At 41.7% G+C, this 17,601-nt stretch overlaps 1 protein-coding gene across 1 annotated transcript; it reads left to right on the top strand.

The window, feature by feature from the left end:
- The first annotated feature begins 15,931 nt into the window (after positions 1-15,931).
- On the top strand, positions 15,932-16,922 carry GJB2 (gap junction protein beta 2). Its single transcript, XM_077341663.1, has one exon. The coding sequence runs from the start codon at positions 15,932-15,934 to the stop codon at positions 16,607-16,609; it is 678 nt and encodes a 225-aa protein (XP_077197778.1). The 3' UTR covers positions 16,610-16,922.
- The last annotated feature ends 679 nt before the right edge of the window (positions 16,923-17,601 follow it).

The following is a 17,601-nucleotide window of genomic DNA, read 5'->3' as shown; positions in this document are numbered from 1 at the left end:
TTCACTTGACCCACAGGATTCCTTGGCATCTAATGTAGTAGTGGTCTAACTTCAACAGAATATTTGGTAAAATTAAAATCATTAAAAGAAGGACAGTGGAGAGCATTCTGACATTAAAGGTTTAAAGAGGCCTGGGACAAGTGTGGCAATTTAGTAACTCCCTTCCCATTTCCCAGTTGTGAACTCAGCTGCCATAAAAGAAAGGTTCCTGGGGTTGTCTAGTAAAGCTGAATTTACATGGAAAGATTTCTTCGATATTAACATTAGCATAGCAAAGTAATATTGTTATAGACACAAACTCCAGACTCAATAAGACTCCTTCAAGAAATTACTTAGGTACATTCATTGTCCTTTGGAAGAACATCAGTTCTGATTAACCAAGTTTGCATTAGCTGAACTGCAGTCCCATACTGGGAAGGCAAAACTGTGCCAGAATGAAGCAAGAGAAGGAAAGGTTTCATCAGGTACAAGGAAGAGCTATGGTTAGGGCATGCAAGATGCAAATGCACTTTCCTATGTGTAATACGACAAAATGTTTTGGGGGAAGGGAAAAACATGTATTTCATGTTCTGTTGAGCTGAAATTGAGGGACTTTTTGCTCTGCCCTTTTAAAATCACAATTCATTGCCTACAGGTGAGAAGTTCATGTTCTAAGATCATTATTGCAATTTCCCTGAGATGTCTGTGATTAAGCTAAGGTGGGTTTGAATTAAGTCATTTGTCACACACTTTTCAGAGGAATTGCAAATTCAGTCTTACAAAATGAACTTAGCATTAACATGTTCCTTCCCAGTATTCCTGGAATTTAGCAAGAGTGTCTGCATGCAAGAGAATATCAGGAAATAAGAAAAAATAGATGAAGTAATTTAGTTATAGGAACTGCCTGGTCGATTTACGAGAGGTGCTTGTTCACACTTGGAATCTGCAGGCACTTCAAATTTGGCATGTCCTGCTAAATTATTTTCCCCAAAAGGTTAAGTACCTGAGAGACAAAAACAGGGCAACATTTCAAGTCTCTCAACACTTTCCTTCTAGAACAGTAGTTCTCAACCTGGGGGTCGTGACCCCTAGGAGGGGTCGATCAACCCTTTTCCCAGGGGTCATCGCTGCCTCTGTGCAACCACTGCGCCACCGCCTTCCTAGTGGCGCAAAGGTTACGCACGGCCACTTCGGCACTCACGGAAGTCCAAGGCGGCCAGCACTGCGGAGGGGAGGGGTGCTGGCGGTGTGCCAGCCAGTGCCTGCATGCAGGCGCAAAACTCTGCACCTGTGTGTGGGCGCTGGCTGGTGCACCACCAACGTACCTCCTGTCCACGGCGCTGGCCACCTTGGGCTTCCGTGATCATCAGTGTGCTGGAACACGCAACACTATGACCCCCTTTTGGGTCACCGAGGCTGCCCCACTGCGGTGGCCGGGGCCACCCAAAGGAATCACACCATCAGGTACATTGTGAGCCACTGTTCTAGAAGGTATTGCAAGACTGAAAAGCTTTCACTTATTTTATTAATAGAAGTTGTTTTGATAAAAGGCATTATCTTGACCCAGGTCTCAAACAAGCTTTCCTTCGATCTCTAAGAACTATCTCACACATTCCTAAAGCCTATATTAAGAGAAATTAAATATGCAATTCTCATGTGTAGGTTGTAATGTGGGAACTAGGTTGTAATCTAGTTCACATTTTAATTGTTGCACACAAATACAATGGAAGTTGCAAGGGTGTGTGTGTGCGTACGTGTGTGCGTGCATATGCACTGTCAAGTCACAACTGACTTATGGCAACCCTGAGCAAGGGGCTTTCATGACAAATGAGAAGCAGAGATAGGTTGCCATTGCCTTCCTCTGCAGAGTCTTCCTTGATGGTCTCTCATCCAAATACTGATCCTGCTTTGTTCCCAAGATCTGAGATGATCAGGCTGCACTGTAACATTCCATATCCCCTAAGTGTACACTCACAGAGAAATATGCACCCATATAGGGTCATTATACATTGTGGCCTATGCACAGGAATTTTTAATTCATATATTATTTCCATTGAAGGATTTGGTAAGGTGTGAAGCAATACTAAACCAGGACCCATTACTAAAGGACACCATAGCAAAGTATTTTGTTGGCCTCGTTTGCATGTCTTTACTTTTCAGGTTTTTAATTTGTTATGAAAATGTGGCACACTAGGAAGTTGGTTCCCAGTCCAGAACGATAAAAAAGAATGGAACCAACAGATACAAAGTAGGACTGAGAGAACAGGAACCCTAAGTTGTCTTCATTGGTGAGGATTTGATTCAAAATAGCTCCAAGACTAAAGCTGAAATCTAAAAGGTTCTCTGAGACTTTTGAATCACTCGATAATGAAACTCCCATTTTATCTACCTTGAGTCTATTGATCTGGTTATGCCATGCAACCTTGAGGCTAGGCTATTTTAAATCTTTTCACATGAGTCTATCCTCAACATCAGCTCAGAAATTCCAGTTGGTTACTGAGGAGTTATAGGGTTCAGTTTGACATATTGTTTATCACCTACAAAGTCTTTAATGGCCTTGGACATACAGACCTACAGGACCACCTCTCCCACTACGCTCTGCTCCAACACTTTCACTCATCTGAGCAAAACCTTCTGAGGCTAAAAAAGGTAAAGGTAAAGGTATCCCCTGTGCAACCACCGAGTCATGTTTGACCCTTGGGGTGACGACCTCTAGCATTTTCATGGCAGACTCAAAATGGGGTGGATTGCCAGTGCCTTACCCAGTCATTACCATTTACCCCCCAGCAAGCTGAGCACTCATTTTACCAACCTCAGAAGGATGGAAGGCTGAGTCAACCCTGAGCCAGCTGCTGGGATCGAACTCCCAGCCTCATGGGCAGAGCTTTCAGACTACATGACTGCTGCCTTACCACTCTGCGCCACAAGAGGTTCTTTTCTGAGGCTGCCACCCTGCAAATGGATATTATTATTATTATTATCATCATCATCATCATCATCAACATCACCATTATTATTTACAAGGCATATACTCCACCTTTCCGTCTTAATCATCATCATCAAGGGATAAGCCTGAAACTGTCTGGGCATGTGCATTCTCTGTTGTGGCTCCCCCCTTGTGGAATGGCATGCCTGAAGAGGTCAGGAAGTCTCACACACTTTTATTATTCAGTAGAATGTGCAGAACAGAAATGTTCAGGAGGCCATTTTTATAAAAGGGATTAAATGTGCTGTATAATGCAACAGTTCAGGAGGGTTCCTTTATAAGGGAACTTGACTGATTGAATATGCATGTATATGTCTTCTAGTTTTGTCATCTACCTATTGCATTGTAATTATATCCCAACAGTTTTAATAGAAATTGTAACTTTTTTCTAATTTCATAATTGTACTCCTGTTGCATCATTTCCTGGATGTCTTGTGCTCTCTTTCTGAATTGTTCCTTGTATTTTGTAATCCACCTTGAGTCTCAGCAAGAAAAGCAGGCTATAGATCAGCCTTTCTCAGCTTTTTTTACTGTTGAGAAACCCCTGAAACATTCTTCAAGCTTCAAGAAACCCCAGAATTGGTGTGACTGTGCAGAATATGTTTGGTAAGCATAGCTGTGTTCATGCCCACCAGGGTCCATTCCCTTCTCAACCCCTCCAGGCTATAATTGGCCATATGACCATATATGGTCCTATCACCTGATACATGTCTAACAAATTTGAAAAATATATTAATAAATTAACTTCAATGCATTTTTGAAGCCATTCCCGGGCTATCAAGAAACCTCAGGGTTTCATGAAACCCTGATTGAGAAAACCTGCTACAGATGAAGGATTAATTAATTGTGTGGTTTTATGCCTGGGGTTTTAATGGGGGTTTTACGGGGATTTTATTCAGACACATGTAACCCACCACAAACCGTCTGGGAGTGGCAGGTAATAAATCGAACTATGTTGTTGTTGTTATATGTGAAGTCGTGTCCGACCCATCGCGACCCCATGGACAATGATCCTCCAGGCCTTCCTGTCCTCTACCATTCCCCGGAGTCCATTTAAGTTTGCACCTACTGCTTCAGTGACTCCATCCAGCCACCTCATTTTCTGTCGTCCCCTTCTTCTTTTGCCCTCGATCGCTCCCAGCATTAGGCTCTTCTCCAGGGAGTCCTTCCTTCTCATGAGGTGGCCAAAGTATTTGAGTTTCATCTTCAGGATCTGGCCTTCTAAAGAGCAGTCAGGGTTGATCTCCTCTAGGACTGACCGGTTTGTTCGCCTTGCAGTCCAAGGGACTCGCAAGAGTCTTCTCCAGCACCAGAGTTCAAAAGCCTCAATTCTTTGACGCTCGGCCTTCCTTATGGTCCAACTTTCGCAGCCATACATTGCAACTGGGAATACCATAGCCTTGACTAAACGCACTTTTGTTGGCAGGGTGATGTCTCTGCTTTTTAGGATGCTGTCTAGATTTGCCATAGCTTTCCTCCCCAGGAGAAATCAAACTATAATAATAATAATTATTATTAAGTAAATAAGTATTCAGCATAGACTGAAATTTCACTGAAAACTGAATACTTTTGCTTCTTTAGAATTATTTCTTGGTGTTTTTGCTACAGTCACTGAGCAGAAAGTATGGTGAACCTACCTGCAAAATATTAGAGCAAAGATTAAGCTCACTTCCATAGGAAGGGCAATTATCATACTGTGGTCCAAGAAGCAATGGTTTTGTTTCTCCTGACAATAGCACCTCCTAGAGTAGCGATCCCCAACCTGTGGGCCGTGGACCACATGTGGTCCTTCGACTAATTGGAGGTGGCCCCGAAGGACGCCTTCTCCCCCCCCCGGCCCTTTACTTCATCCCCCCCGGCCCTTTACAACACACTTCGGGTGTCATTGTCTCCCATCACTCCCAGATGGGACTATCTTGTTGCAGAGAAACAAGCTCAGGGTTCCCATTGATTTGTCATTGTCCTTATGTTCATTGTTGTGGTGGGTCTGTATCTTATTTTGAAGGGTTGTTTAAACATTACCATAGCGATCAGAGAGCGTTAGGGCAATGGTTGAGAGTAGAGCAGTAAACTACCCCCCCCCCCCACGCCTCAGTAAAAGGCGTTGAGTGGTCCCCGGTGATAAAAAGGTTGGGGACCACTGTCCTAGAGGACTGGTTTTCCAATGAAAACAAAATCATGTCTCCTCAGAAAACAGCCCCTATTCATCAGTACTAGTAGTCCCTTATTTTCTAAAGGAATCTGAAGGTCCTTCTTTAGCTTGTAGTTCTTTTGTAGTTCATTATTGCAGCCATGCAGCATCCATTTGAATACAGGTTGCCCTAGAGAAAACCAGTGAATATTTGTTTGTTTCTGTGTAACAGTTTCCCCTTACTTAGCTGGATTAGTTTTTTCTCTCTTAGAAGACAATCCAGTGCAATCTGCAAGGGTAAGAGGAAGTAGACCCTGTGAAATCTATGGTTTAATTTAACCTAAATAATAGGAATGATTCAGTTAAGATTTTAGTGAATTAAGTGAATTACTCCCATGAGCAATGAACTCGTAGCCACTAATACGTTAATCTTGCTTTTTTCTGAGTGATACCAGGATTGTGTCAATAGAGAACCACAATTCCTACTATATCATAATGCCAAATCAAACATCACCTGAGAAATGCCACATCAAGAATACAAACAACAACTGTCTTGAACCAGCATGTTTGGTGGAACACTAGAAGATAGGATCATGTTCCCAGAGCTTTATTCACATCAGAGTTTACCAGGATCTAGGTCTGAACCCTTTCTTGCAAGTATCAGGATGAGATTAGCAAAACGGAGTACCTGTGAACATGATGAATAGGGTTATGAAACAAGGATTCCAGATAATCAAGCATGAAGATTGCTTATTTCCATTTGATGTCCTCCTTCCATGTTCTTCTGTTCTTCCCAGTTGTCAAGTCTTTAGTGTGGGGAAAGACGCATTCTGCTGGACACAGGGAATCAAATGTAGCTGTGATATCTTTATATTATTTCTACTAAAACTAGAGGAGTTTGGTATCATGAAACTGTATGAGAGAAAGGCATGTTACAAGTTTATACCAAGGCTGGAAAAACAACTCTTGAGCTCTGCCAATTGTTCACCTTACAATTCTAAAATTAACTGCACTTTTTCCTTTTGTAAAATACATAATTTACCATCTTGAAATTCACCTTTTTCACAACATTTCCATGGGTTATAATCAACATATCACATTTTGAGCTGTCAGTCATGACACATTTAAGTGAAAATTTCTGCCATCTTTGGGGAGTAGGCATAATTTTCATTTTTCCTGCAGTTTTCTGTAAATATTCGGTAATTCCCCCCTCAAAATATTTATTTTGAAAATCAATTCATATTTTGCTGTTTGTACCATAACCTAACCAGCAGTTCCCATTGTCTGCATTATAAATGTAATTTATCCTAATTTTATCCAGATTTCAGGTTTCTAGTGTCTACGATGCAGCAGTCTCCTAATTTCCTTACCAATGGTCCTTTTTCATAATTGGTACACAAGATACATGTGTTTTGCACTTACGTTCCTGAACCCAGGTACAAAGTGAACTGTGAGAAGCAGCTCTTAGCATAAAGGATATTTTCTAACATGGAGCTTAATTGTATTTTGGGTCTCTCATGCACTACTTCTTGTAGACACAGAAATCAAATATACATTACTGCCATAGGTTTTACTTTCATATTATATATCAGTTTTAGCCAAAGTTTCTGTATGAAGACACCTTTACAGTCTCTCTGGTTACCCATTCAGGTATTTCCACTTCTGTTATTTCTCTCTCTATACCACAGACTTTACCCATTTTGACTCATCAGCCACCACCCTTGTCCTCATTTTAATTCCTTCAAAATACTTGTCTGAACCTAAATAAAAGCAGCTACCCCCTCCCCCTCCAATATTCTGGTTTTAAAACCTCTTAAGGATCAGATATCAACTTCTTTAGCTATCTTCTACGCTTTTGATTGTTGAGAATAAGAGAAGCCCAAAGTAAAAATGTCAGTCAGACATACCTATAAGGTAAGTAGCCAGCAGAAAGTAAATTTTTATTCCGCAAGGGATAATAACCCCAATTGTTCTTCTGTAAAGGGGGCTTCTGTTCCACAGCAACCCCTATGGGCAGACTTTCAGAGAACAGAGGGTGAAGACAAATGGAGTGAACTACTTTACTGTTCCATGTATTGTTTATAAGTTTAACGTGAACCGCCCTGAGCCTCCGGGGAGGGCGGTATAGAAATATAATAAATAAATAAATAGATAGATAGATAGATAGATAGATAGATAGATAGATAGATAGATAGATAGATAGATAGATAGATAGACAGACAGACAGACAGACAGACAGACAGACAGACAGATAGATAGATAGATAACTCTGAGCAACAATGCCAGAATAGGTAGAGAGAGAAGGAAAGTTTATTCAACACCCTCTAAAAATTTAATTGGGCTTCCCTAAAACAAACGGTCTGGTTTTCCTCCTCCTTCAGGCTATAGTTCTACGAATACCAGCTTTTTCGATGACAAAGTATTATCTGCTTTGTGGCAGGTAGTGAATTCCTCAGTTCACTTTCTCACTATAGCACCATGCAGGGGAAAGCTGGACCAAACTTCTACCCTAGAGTGTTATTGCTAAAGATGAAAAAGATGAAACATCATCTGGTCCAGTACCCTGCAGCATTTACCAGGCAGACTGTAGAGGAATTAAGCCAACAGCCATCCCTTATTCCCATCAACTAGCATTCCAAGCTCCATTGCCTCTGAATCTGGACATTCCTTGATTTATCTACCATGGCTAAATGAATACCAAAGCCCTCTAGCAAGAGGCTAGCTCCACATTGTGCAGCAGTGTGAATTCTCTAAGCTAGTTCTGTGCAGGGCTCACCTATAAGACTGGGAAAATTTCTACCAGTTTCTCCCTCGGTACTTGGGAGAGGTCGAGTAGCATCACAAAATGTAGGAGGTGAAGAATGCATACACAAACCCACACCGGAGCCTATCCATTTCTTTGTGCAGAGTTCTTATCTTAGGAGAGAGGAAGGAAAAAAATCTCTGTCTTCACGTTGCAGTTTCATAAAACTGTTACAATGGGAGGACTCAGAGACTTGCGGTGATCTGTAGTACGAAAGCAGAAGGAGGGGATCTGTCTCCACACTCTCTTATGATGTGATCTGTGGGAAGAGCAGTAAAACTACACTTTTAAATTTATCTTCTTAGATTTCTACCCCTTCTGAGGGGGGGGGGAGAGGGTGGTACTGTGAGGGGCTGGTGTCCAAACTTCACGGGACCTGTGTGAGGACAGGTCTTTCTGGGGCTCCATGGAGGCCTTGAGGTAAAAGCCTCTCCTTCTGGTGCCCGCTTGGGGTCTCAGTCTCATCCTGACCGGCTGGGAAGCCTCCAAAGGACGCTCCTGAGGCGAGCTCGGGAGGCACCGCCCGCTGCCTCTCCTTACGGTCCCTTCCCGCCTCGTTCCAGGGGGCGTGGCCGGCTGCCTCCGCAGGTGAGCGGGGAGGAGTTTACCTTAAAGCTGCTGGGGCAGCGGAGGCGCCAGCCGAGCTGGGGCTGGTCCTCGTGTCTCGACCGGACTGCTCGGGAGGCAAAACTAGAAGCCGGCGGCGGCGGGAACATCCCGGAGCGCAGCCGGTTGGCTCGTGGCAACCCAAAAGTCTCCTGCCCGCAGATTGCTGAGAAAGGTGACGGGGCTTTGCGGGGGGGTCGCGCGTGCGAGGAAACAGATTGTGTGGCTTGGCTTTGAATGGAACTCGCGGGGGACGTTTCGATGGCTCGATCGGGTACTTAAGCAAGGTGGGGTGAAACACAGCCAGAGGCACCTCGAAGACCAACCAAGTTGCATTCCAGAGATCGGCTTTCGTGTGCAAGCAGATATCCTGATCGGGTGAAGAATGCTTGCACACGAAAGCTTATAGCTTAAATCAAACTTGTTCTTGAAGGTGCCTCTGAACTTCAACTTTGATCATCAGGGTGGGGTGATGATTTACAGGAGGCCATGAAATCAGAGTATTAGAATAATGAGACGCGTCCTCAGATTTCAGTGTGCAAAGGAGCGGGATGTCAACGCGCATTGTAGAAAAGGGGTGCTGTTTTTTCTTTTCTTGGATTCCGGATTCTTGCCAGGGATCCAGATTAAACAGTGTGAGGTACTCCAGGTTGAATCCCAGCTGGAGAAGGCAAGTGGGCATGATCTCCCCCCCCCATCATTTTGAGATGTTCCAGCCCTCTTGCCTTGCTAGTTGTAAATGCATATTATGAACTATTCTCCCCATTAAGTGCTGTTGGGAAATTGAGAATCTTTCTGTAATTGTGTTAGATAGCTTAGGTAAAACTAGGGGAGAAGAAAAAATTAAGAGGGTTACCACTGATGCATCTATTAAAAAAAAAACGGAAAAGGAAGCCCTCTGGAATTTTTAGCACATGGGAAGATGCACTGGAGGGGATCCTTTGACTAATCACCAGCGCATCATATATTCCATCTCTCCCTCCCTTTATATTAGAGGAGGGGTTCCCAAAGTGAGGAGTACCCCCACCCACCCACCCTGTGGGTGGTGAAAGGATCCAGTGGGGCGGTGGGGAATTTTGGTGCAGCAGGAGAGCAGCAGCCTGACTCTTCTGCTGCAGCTGTGTTTTCCTAGCAAGAGATGTTCTAAAGTTACTTGCCATTGCCTGCCCCTGGGTAGGAGCCACCCTGGACTTCCTTGGTGGTCTCCCATTCCACTGCTGACCAGGGGCAACCCTGCTTTGCTTTCTGAAGAAAACGATAGTTTCAGAATATGGACTGAATGGGATCCTATTCCTGCTGAGCTCCTTTTCCTCCTCAGACTCAGTCCTTCCCAGGATCCACTCCAGAACTCCAGGAATTTCTTAACCCAGGGTTGGCAACCCTTCCCCAAATGTCTCCATCTTTGGGAGGCTGGAAAATTCTTCTGCTTGCTCCCGGCCATGGGATTTTCCACTGCTTATTTCTCTCTCCCTCTCTCAAAAAAGGAAGTATAGGCAATATAATATGTTTTGAATTTGCAGTAGACCTAACACCAGGAAAGATGTGTGTATTTGGGGCAACAGGGATGTTGCCTGGGAGTCAAGAGGGAAGCAGCCCAAAAATGTTTGGGAACCTACTGCTTTAGAGTTTTAATGTTTGAATACACAAGTGTGTGGGGGCGAGAGATCCCATTAATGACCCCTCTTAGTTCTGGGAGTTTAGTGACTCAACAAATAGTTCCCTTGGTGACTAAAGCGTTAACATGCTTCAACAGCTCCCCAGATGGAAAGTCATGAAAGGTAATTTGACTTTTGCATGCCACATTCCCATGAAGCAAGGAACACCCATTTTCTTCCTTGGGGCAAGAGGCTGCTCTCCAAGGACATACATTAATACCCAGCAAATCTGTTTTCAGTTTAAAGGCTTTCCAATTTGCGGTGAATTTTTTAAAATTAAAGTCCCACATGCTCCGTGTTTACGTGTTTTCTCATTATTCCTTAGCAGTTTGCCTCATATTTCCCCAGAGAACTGAAGAGAAAAGGAAGCAGGATCAGGCACAAAACAGAAATGCTTTGTTGAGAGGAGAGTTTTCATGCATATACATACATATTCGTATCTCCCTTTCCAGTTTGTACAAATGCAATTGCACCCATACTACCTGCGATTTCATTGGTAGATCTCCTATCCAATATTTGAAACACTGACTGTGATGTGGATTGTCATTAGTAGTAATCCAAGTGGAGAGAAAATTCTGCATTTGTATTATTTATAGTCTGGTTGCTTTCATAATAAACACAAAATAATGCATTATCAATCCATTTTCAGTGCACGTTGCAACTGGATTTTACTCTGTGAAATGGCAAAATCCACTGGCAAATGGTTGCTGGTGGACTGAAATTGCATATTTTTTAGCATGCATGAAAGTGCCTGCCTCCACAGAGAAACCCTGCATAAATCAATCCCTTTGCAACAGCATTGTTTTGAGTGAGAACAGTAGTCAGTGGTCAAATGCTTTCTGTCATGCTTATAGATTACTGGATTGAGTTAACTGACTTTACAAACCAAATAATAATGGCTTGGCTTGCTTTGCAAGCCATTTTACATATTTTGTCAAGAAAAGTCTTACATTTTTGATATACAAATGGCAACTTGAATATATTTTCTCTTACATATATTTAAAAATAAACCTGATGGAACACCCTACCCAGTCAGATCAGGGCCCTACAGGATCTCAGACAGTTCTGCAGGGCCTGTAAAATGGAGCTGTTCTGCCAGATCTATGTTTGGGGCCTAGAAATACCATCAAAAAATTTGGCCTCCCTACCTAAAACTCCCAGAACATCAGCTCATACTAATCTACTGATGACTAAGAATGCATTTTATCTGCCCCTCTCTTGCTAGAGAGGAGGCAGCCCTTCTAAAATGGCTAGATTTTTAACCTCAATTAATTATACTTTAGGATTTTATATATTAATTTTAGTGCTTTATTGTTACTGCTCATTATTGTTGAGAGCCCCCCTGAGCCCCCTTGGAAGAGCAGTATACAAATGGGAAAATAAACAACTGTACCTCAGTGTCTAGTGGAAGGTGAGAAAATTAATACCTGAGCATTAAAGATGTTTACCTGAACTTCTCTTAATTTCAGTAAGTTTCCAAGACAGCTATCTTATACTTCTCTAGACCAGTTATACAAGTAGATTTCCTCCTTTACAAGGAACTTTCTATTTCTCAATTCTCACATTGCACCACTGACAAAATGTAATTCATTGATGTGATGGCAAAGTAAAACTCCTGAATCATTTTTCCTGTTTGTTTTTGGTTCTGAGCTATGTGAGAATTCAAATAGTATTTTGAAAGTGTTCTGGTTACACAACACTGGGTAGGTGGTTAGCAGAAATGTATATGATTTGTGGTCATAAACCTGAATGCTTCCAAAACTAATCCTGCAGAGGGAAGAGTCAATAAAGAAGGAAGCTGACATTTCAGTGTCATAGTTAAGGGTATTTTAAATCTTGAGCCCAAATCTGCCCTTTTTCCTCATCAAAGCCACGTCAATCTTCCTCAGAGCTATTCTACATAATTAAAGCCACCAGTCAAGCCCTCCTGTCACAACTTGCCGAGATTTGTGCATATTGCAATTTGGTTTGGCCTTGGCTGTGTCAACTATATGAAACCCACACTATTTACTTGAGCCACTGTGTGTAGAAAATAGTTAGAAAAGGCAGGTGCTGTGATATGCTCTACTTGAGCTTTTTCTGTTGATGTTGCATAATTTGTTCTACATAAGCATTCAGCCCCAACAAAGAAAAGGCTGAAGGCATGCCTAATCTGAATTAGAACCAAAGTAAGATTAGTAGCATATAAAAACAGACATTTCAGTTATGTAAGGCTAATCTCAGTACAAAGTAGAGTACATCTCTACTCAAAGTAGAGTACATCTCTACTCAAAGTAGAGTACATCTCTACTGAATCTCAGTACAAAGTAGAGTACATCTCTACTCAAAGCAGAATACATCTCTACTGAATCTCAGTACAAAGTAGAGTACATAACATACAAAGCTGACTTATATTGACTCAGACCCTTGGTTCATCAAGGTCAATATTGTCTATTCTGACTAGCAACAGGGTTTCAGGTTTCATATCACCTGCTGCGTGATCCTTTTAACTGGAGATGTTGGGGACTTGAATCTGGGACCTGCTGCCTACAAAGCAGATGCTTCCCCACTGAGCCACTAACCTTACATCAGTTTAATATCCATTAACTGTCATGACTTCCCTCAGAAAAGCTAACAATTATAATTTAGGGTGGATATCTTCTTCAGAGAACTGCAGTTCCCAGGGTTCCTTGGGGAATGAGTATCCCTCCTCTCCTTGCTGAGTATCTTTCGGCAAAATGCAAAAACTTTTGTTGTACCTTTCTCTTCGATAGTTTGGTTGTATCCCCTCTGTTCTTTATAATTTGAAAAAATTCATTTGTGTCCTGTTTACTTTAAGCCACTGCTGCTAGCTTGGTGTAGTGGTTAGGAGTGCCAATGTCTAATCTGGTGAACCGGGTTCGATTCTGCGCTCCTCCACATGCAGCCAGCTTTGTGACCTTGGGCTCACCACAGCACTGATAAAGCTGTTCTAACCGAACAGTAATATCAGAGCTCTCTCAGCCTCACCTCGTCTGTAGGGAGAGGAGAAGGCAATTATAAGCCACTTTGAAACTCCTCCTGGTGGAGAAAAGCAGCATATAAGAAAAGCAGCATCTACTGGTTTTGTAATTTTTATTTTTAGTCATTTTTTGTTTGATTTTATATAACTGCTGGTATCTCTAGTTTGTTTTATTGCATTATCTGTAGTTTGTGCAGTTTATGGAGTGGTGGTACATAAATATTAAAACTATAATTAGTAATAAATAATTAAAAAGCAGCTATATAGATGTATTACATATTTATTCTCTTCTTACTGTACAGATCTCAGAGCAGTATTCATATATCTCCTCTCCTCCATACAATCTTCTGAGAGACTGAATGCAAAATTTGAACCTGGGTCTCTCCACTGCTAGCATAACACTAACCACTACACTACACTGCTCACAGCAGAGAATTACATTAATAGGTAGCAGTGATGCGGCAGCCACAGAATGTTCATAACCGGATACTTCTCAACTACAGATAGAACTAAATATCTTTGAATAGGTTTTTCTTCCTCTCCTTTTTTGGGTGTCTCCACAATGTAGCATTTCCATAAATGCCACAAGGCAACTTGCCTTTTGTTTTAACAAATCTTTCAGGTTTTTCTGAGTCATTTTATCCATCAACAGTATTAAACATTTAGAAGAAGAGTTGGTTCTTATATGCTGCTTTTTTCTACTGAAAGGAGTCTCAAAGCGTCTTAGAAATGTTTTCCCTTCCTCTCCCCCACAGCAGACACCCTGTGAGGTGGGTGAAGCTGAAAGAGCCCTGATATGACTGCTTGGTCAGAATAGCTTTATCAGTGCTGTGGTGAGCCCAAGGTCACCCGACTGGCTGCATGTGAAGTAGCAGAAGCCTCAAATAGATGATCAAACTTTATTCTGAAAGAATAGTAAACATATGTTTATGAATATAAGTCTGTATTGGGGTTGCCAGTCTCCATCTGGAATCTGGAGAACTCCCAGAAGTACAATTCATCTCCAGTCTACTGAGATTAGATGGCAGCTTCAGAGGGTGGACTCCATGGAATCACATCCATGTTGAGTTCTTCTGTACCCAAACTCCACCCTACCCAAGCTGTGCCCTGAAATATCCAGGAACTTCTCAATCTACAATTAACAATCCTAGCTTTTATCCAGTCATGTGGTTCCAAAGATTTAAGGGCATTTAAATTATCCTGAGAGAGGGCAATTATTTCTGCTGATTTCCTACCACTACTATAACTCACTAAAGCCCCCTCCTCCAAAATTTAGTTAATGGAAGTCAGTGACCTTCAGGGGCTCTACAGAAGGAGGGGAAACTGGCAGAAATCACCACTCCCTTTTAACAAAACTTCTTTGGAATGTAGTTAAACACAGGCTATAATTTTCAGTGATAAATGGTGGAAACCAGAATCTTCTGCCTACTTCTGCTTTTTATTTTTTATTTTTAAAGGAATCCTGATGCTCACATAATGACTGAGTCAGCTAGTTGAGGTTGTCTTTTCTTGGAACTATCCTTTGAGCAGAATGTGTTAAGAATGCCAAAAAGATTATTTTGAAATAAAACAATACACGTGTATTTACAGATTAACCTAATGCGTTGAGCAGGGGGTTGGACTAGATGGCCTGTATGGCCCCTTCCAACTCTATCATTCTATGACTAGATGGTCTGTATGGCCCCTTCCAACTCTATCATTCTAATATGTAGTGCATCAGATTGGTACTTGGAAAAAGACATGGAGTGATGGAGGGCCACCTGCGGCTCAGAGGCAGAGCATCTGCTTTGCACGGGAGTGGCCCAGGTTCAATCCCTGGCATCTCCAGTTCAAAGGATCAGGTAGTAGGTGATGTGAAAGATCTCTTCCTGAGACCCTGAAGAGCTACTGCATGTCAGAGTAGACAATGCTGACCCTAATAAACCAGTGACAGACTCAGTAGAAGGCAACACCATGTGTTCAAAAGCCAAAGTTTCCAGTTTGAGAATAACTAACCAGCCTCTAATTATAACATTAAGAACAGCCTTCTTAAAGGATTCTTTCCAGGGAACCAGATCAGAAAAATCCAGTGGAACTATCATCAGGACTTTCGTTTTGTTTATATGTCTGCTTTTCACATACTCCTTTAGGAGTAGAACTGTTAGGTATCCACATAATTGTTTAGCCAGCTGTACTGATATGTGTGGATGTACAAAGAGAGAAAGAATGAGAATACCCACGTATACTGTTACAACCTGTTTTTCAAGCCCTGCAGAGGTTAGGTGGGTGGTGACTAGAGGCAGGGCATTTTCTGTGGTGGCACCTTGCCTTTGGGACACCCTCTGACTTGAAGCTTGCCTGGTATCTACTTTAATTACTTTTAGACACCTGACTAAAAGACATATTTTTACCCAGGCTTTATCTTCTCGGCTTTTTAACGGTTTGCTTCTGTTTTATAGTTTTATTTCTGTTTGTGTTGGGTTTTTTCCAATATTTGGGTTTTTACTATAAGGTAGCTTGAGCAGAACTCTGAAGAGATGGAATAGAAATATTCTAATTCTAAATAAAGACATAAAGTTATTAAGGCTATTTGAATGAATAAAGTTGTAGCAGAGACAAAAAGTTTTAAAGCTAATTTTCTCAAAAGAGTGGGGTTCTTATTTCTTTATGACTCCACTTCCTCTTCTTCCCCTCAGTGCTTTCTGGAAATGGGCTCAGTTTTCCTCTTTCTTTGTGCCTGATATCCATGTTTGCTGTGTTAATTTTGCTGTGTTAATTTTGTCTTAATAGGACAAAGGACGTAGACACAACCATGGACTGGGGATCGCTCCAAGCCATCTTAGGAGGCGTAAACAAACATTCGACAAGCATTGGGAAGATCTGGCTTACTGTCCTGTTTATTTTCCGCATCATGATTCTTGTGGTAGCTGCAGAAAAGGTCTGGGGAGATGAACAACAAGATTTTGTTTGTAACACTCTACAACCTGGATGTAAAAATGTCTGCTATGATGAGTTTTTCCCCATTTCTCACATTAGACTCTGGGCTCTGCAACTCATTTTCGTGTCCACGCCAGCACTTTTGGTGGCAATGCACGTTGCCTACAGAAAGCATGAGAAGAAACGGCAGTGCAGAGAAAAAATTGACATTGAAAATCTGAAACGGCAAAAGTTTCATATCGAGGGCCCGCTATGGTGGACATACACCAGCAGTATTTTCTTCCGAATTATCTTCGAAGCTGTCTTCATGTACACCTTTTATTTCATGTACCGTGGGTACAAAATGCCACGCTTAGTGAAATGTGAGGCTTGGCCTTGTCCAAATATAGTAGACTGTTTTATTTCCCGACCCACTGAGAAAACCATGTTTACTATTTTCATGCTGGCTGTGTCAGGTATCTGCATGCTGTTGAATTTGGTGGAGTTATGTTACCTAGTGCTCAAGTTTTGCATGAGAAAACCGAAGAACATCAAATCTCTTCCCAACCATTAGACACTTACATACTTATGCACCCAATTTTGCATTGATTTCAGAAAGTGGTCAAAAATATTTCCAGGCACTTTGATTATTATATCATGCAGTTATTTAATGGCCACTTTGCTCTGACCAGTATGACAAAGCAGCATCAAATCCTTATCCTTATTACATGAAACTGCTCCCAAGTTCCTCCTGCTGCTGAAAGGAGCTTTGTTTTGGTTTTAATTGACTATTCACCTTTACAGCTGCAAGCACAGACCTATACCGTAAAAAAAAATCATGTTCAGTGGTAATTTTAGATACTAGACTTCATGAAATATGACTTACTTGAGAGATTCTGATGAAATCTACACTTCTTTGGTTCTGAATACGAGCTTGTTTCCTGTTTCTTCCTAGCTTAGACGGTGAATCTGATGCTGAGAAAATTAATTTCTTTATGCCCCCAAGTGGAAAACGATGATGTTGATGTTAGAGACCTGATTTTCCAGGGAAGAGAGACAAAATAGCTGTTATGCAGATTTATAGCTCTATCTGCTATGGGCATAGGTGGAACATTACAAATAAAAACCCAACAGAAAATGTAGCATTTGTTTGCAATCCATACTATGCTGGATGGACGGAATAAATAGTTTCAAAATTATACTGTTGCATTTAGCAAGGCAACAGAGCACACCGTAGAAGAGCATGTGAAGGGGAACCTTGTCACTGTTTCTTAAACAGACACACTATTGCCCTTGATTGAGAGGGTTCTCTACTTAAAATCTGCTTCTGCATTGCACTGCCCTTCCTTTATAAGAAACTGGACATTGTATGGGAAGAAAATATTCATAATGCTATTATGAGTAAGGTGAACAGATTGTCCCACTTTTGGAGGGACATCTGGGGGCACCTGGCAAATTGTACTTATGTTGAAATTAAAAAATATATATATTACAATACTATTTTTGTGTTCTGTGTTCTATGAAACTTTTAGTTGCTCCATATAGACCAAATTTTTAATCAAGAAC

The sequence above is a fragment of the Paroedura picta genome, chromosome 6, assembly GCF_049243985.1.
Source record: "Paroedura picta isolate Pp20150507F chromosome 6, Ppicta_v3.0, whole genome shotgun sequence".
Lineage (NCBI taxonomy): Eukaryota > Metazoa > Chordata > Lepidosauria > Squamata > Gekkonidae > Paroedura > Paroedura picta.
Note: the sequence above shows the minus strand (reverse complement) of the source record. Positions and strands in the feature narration are given on the sequence as shown.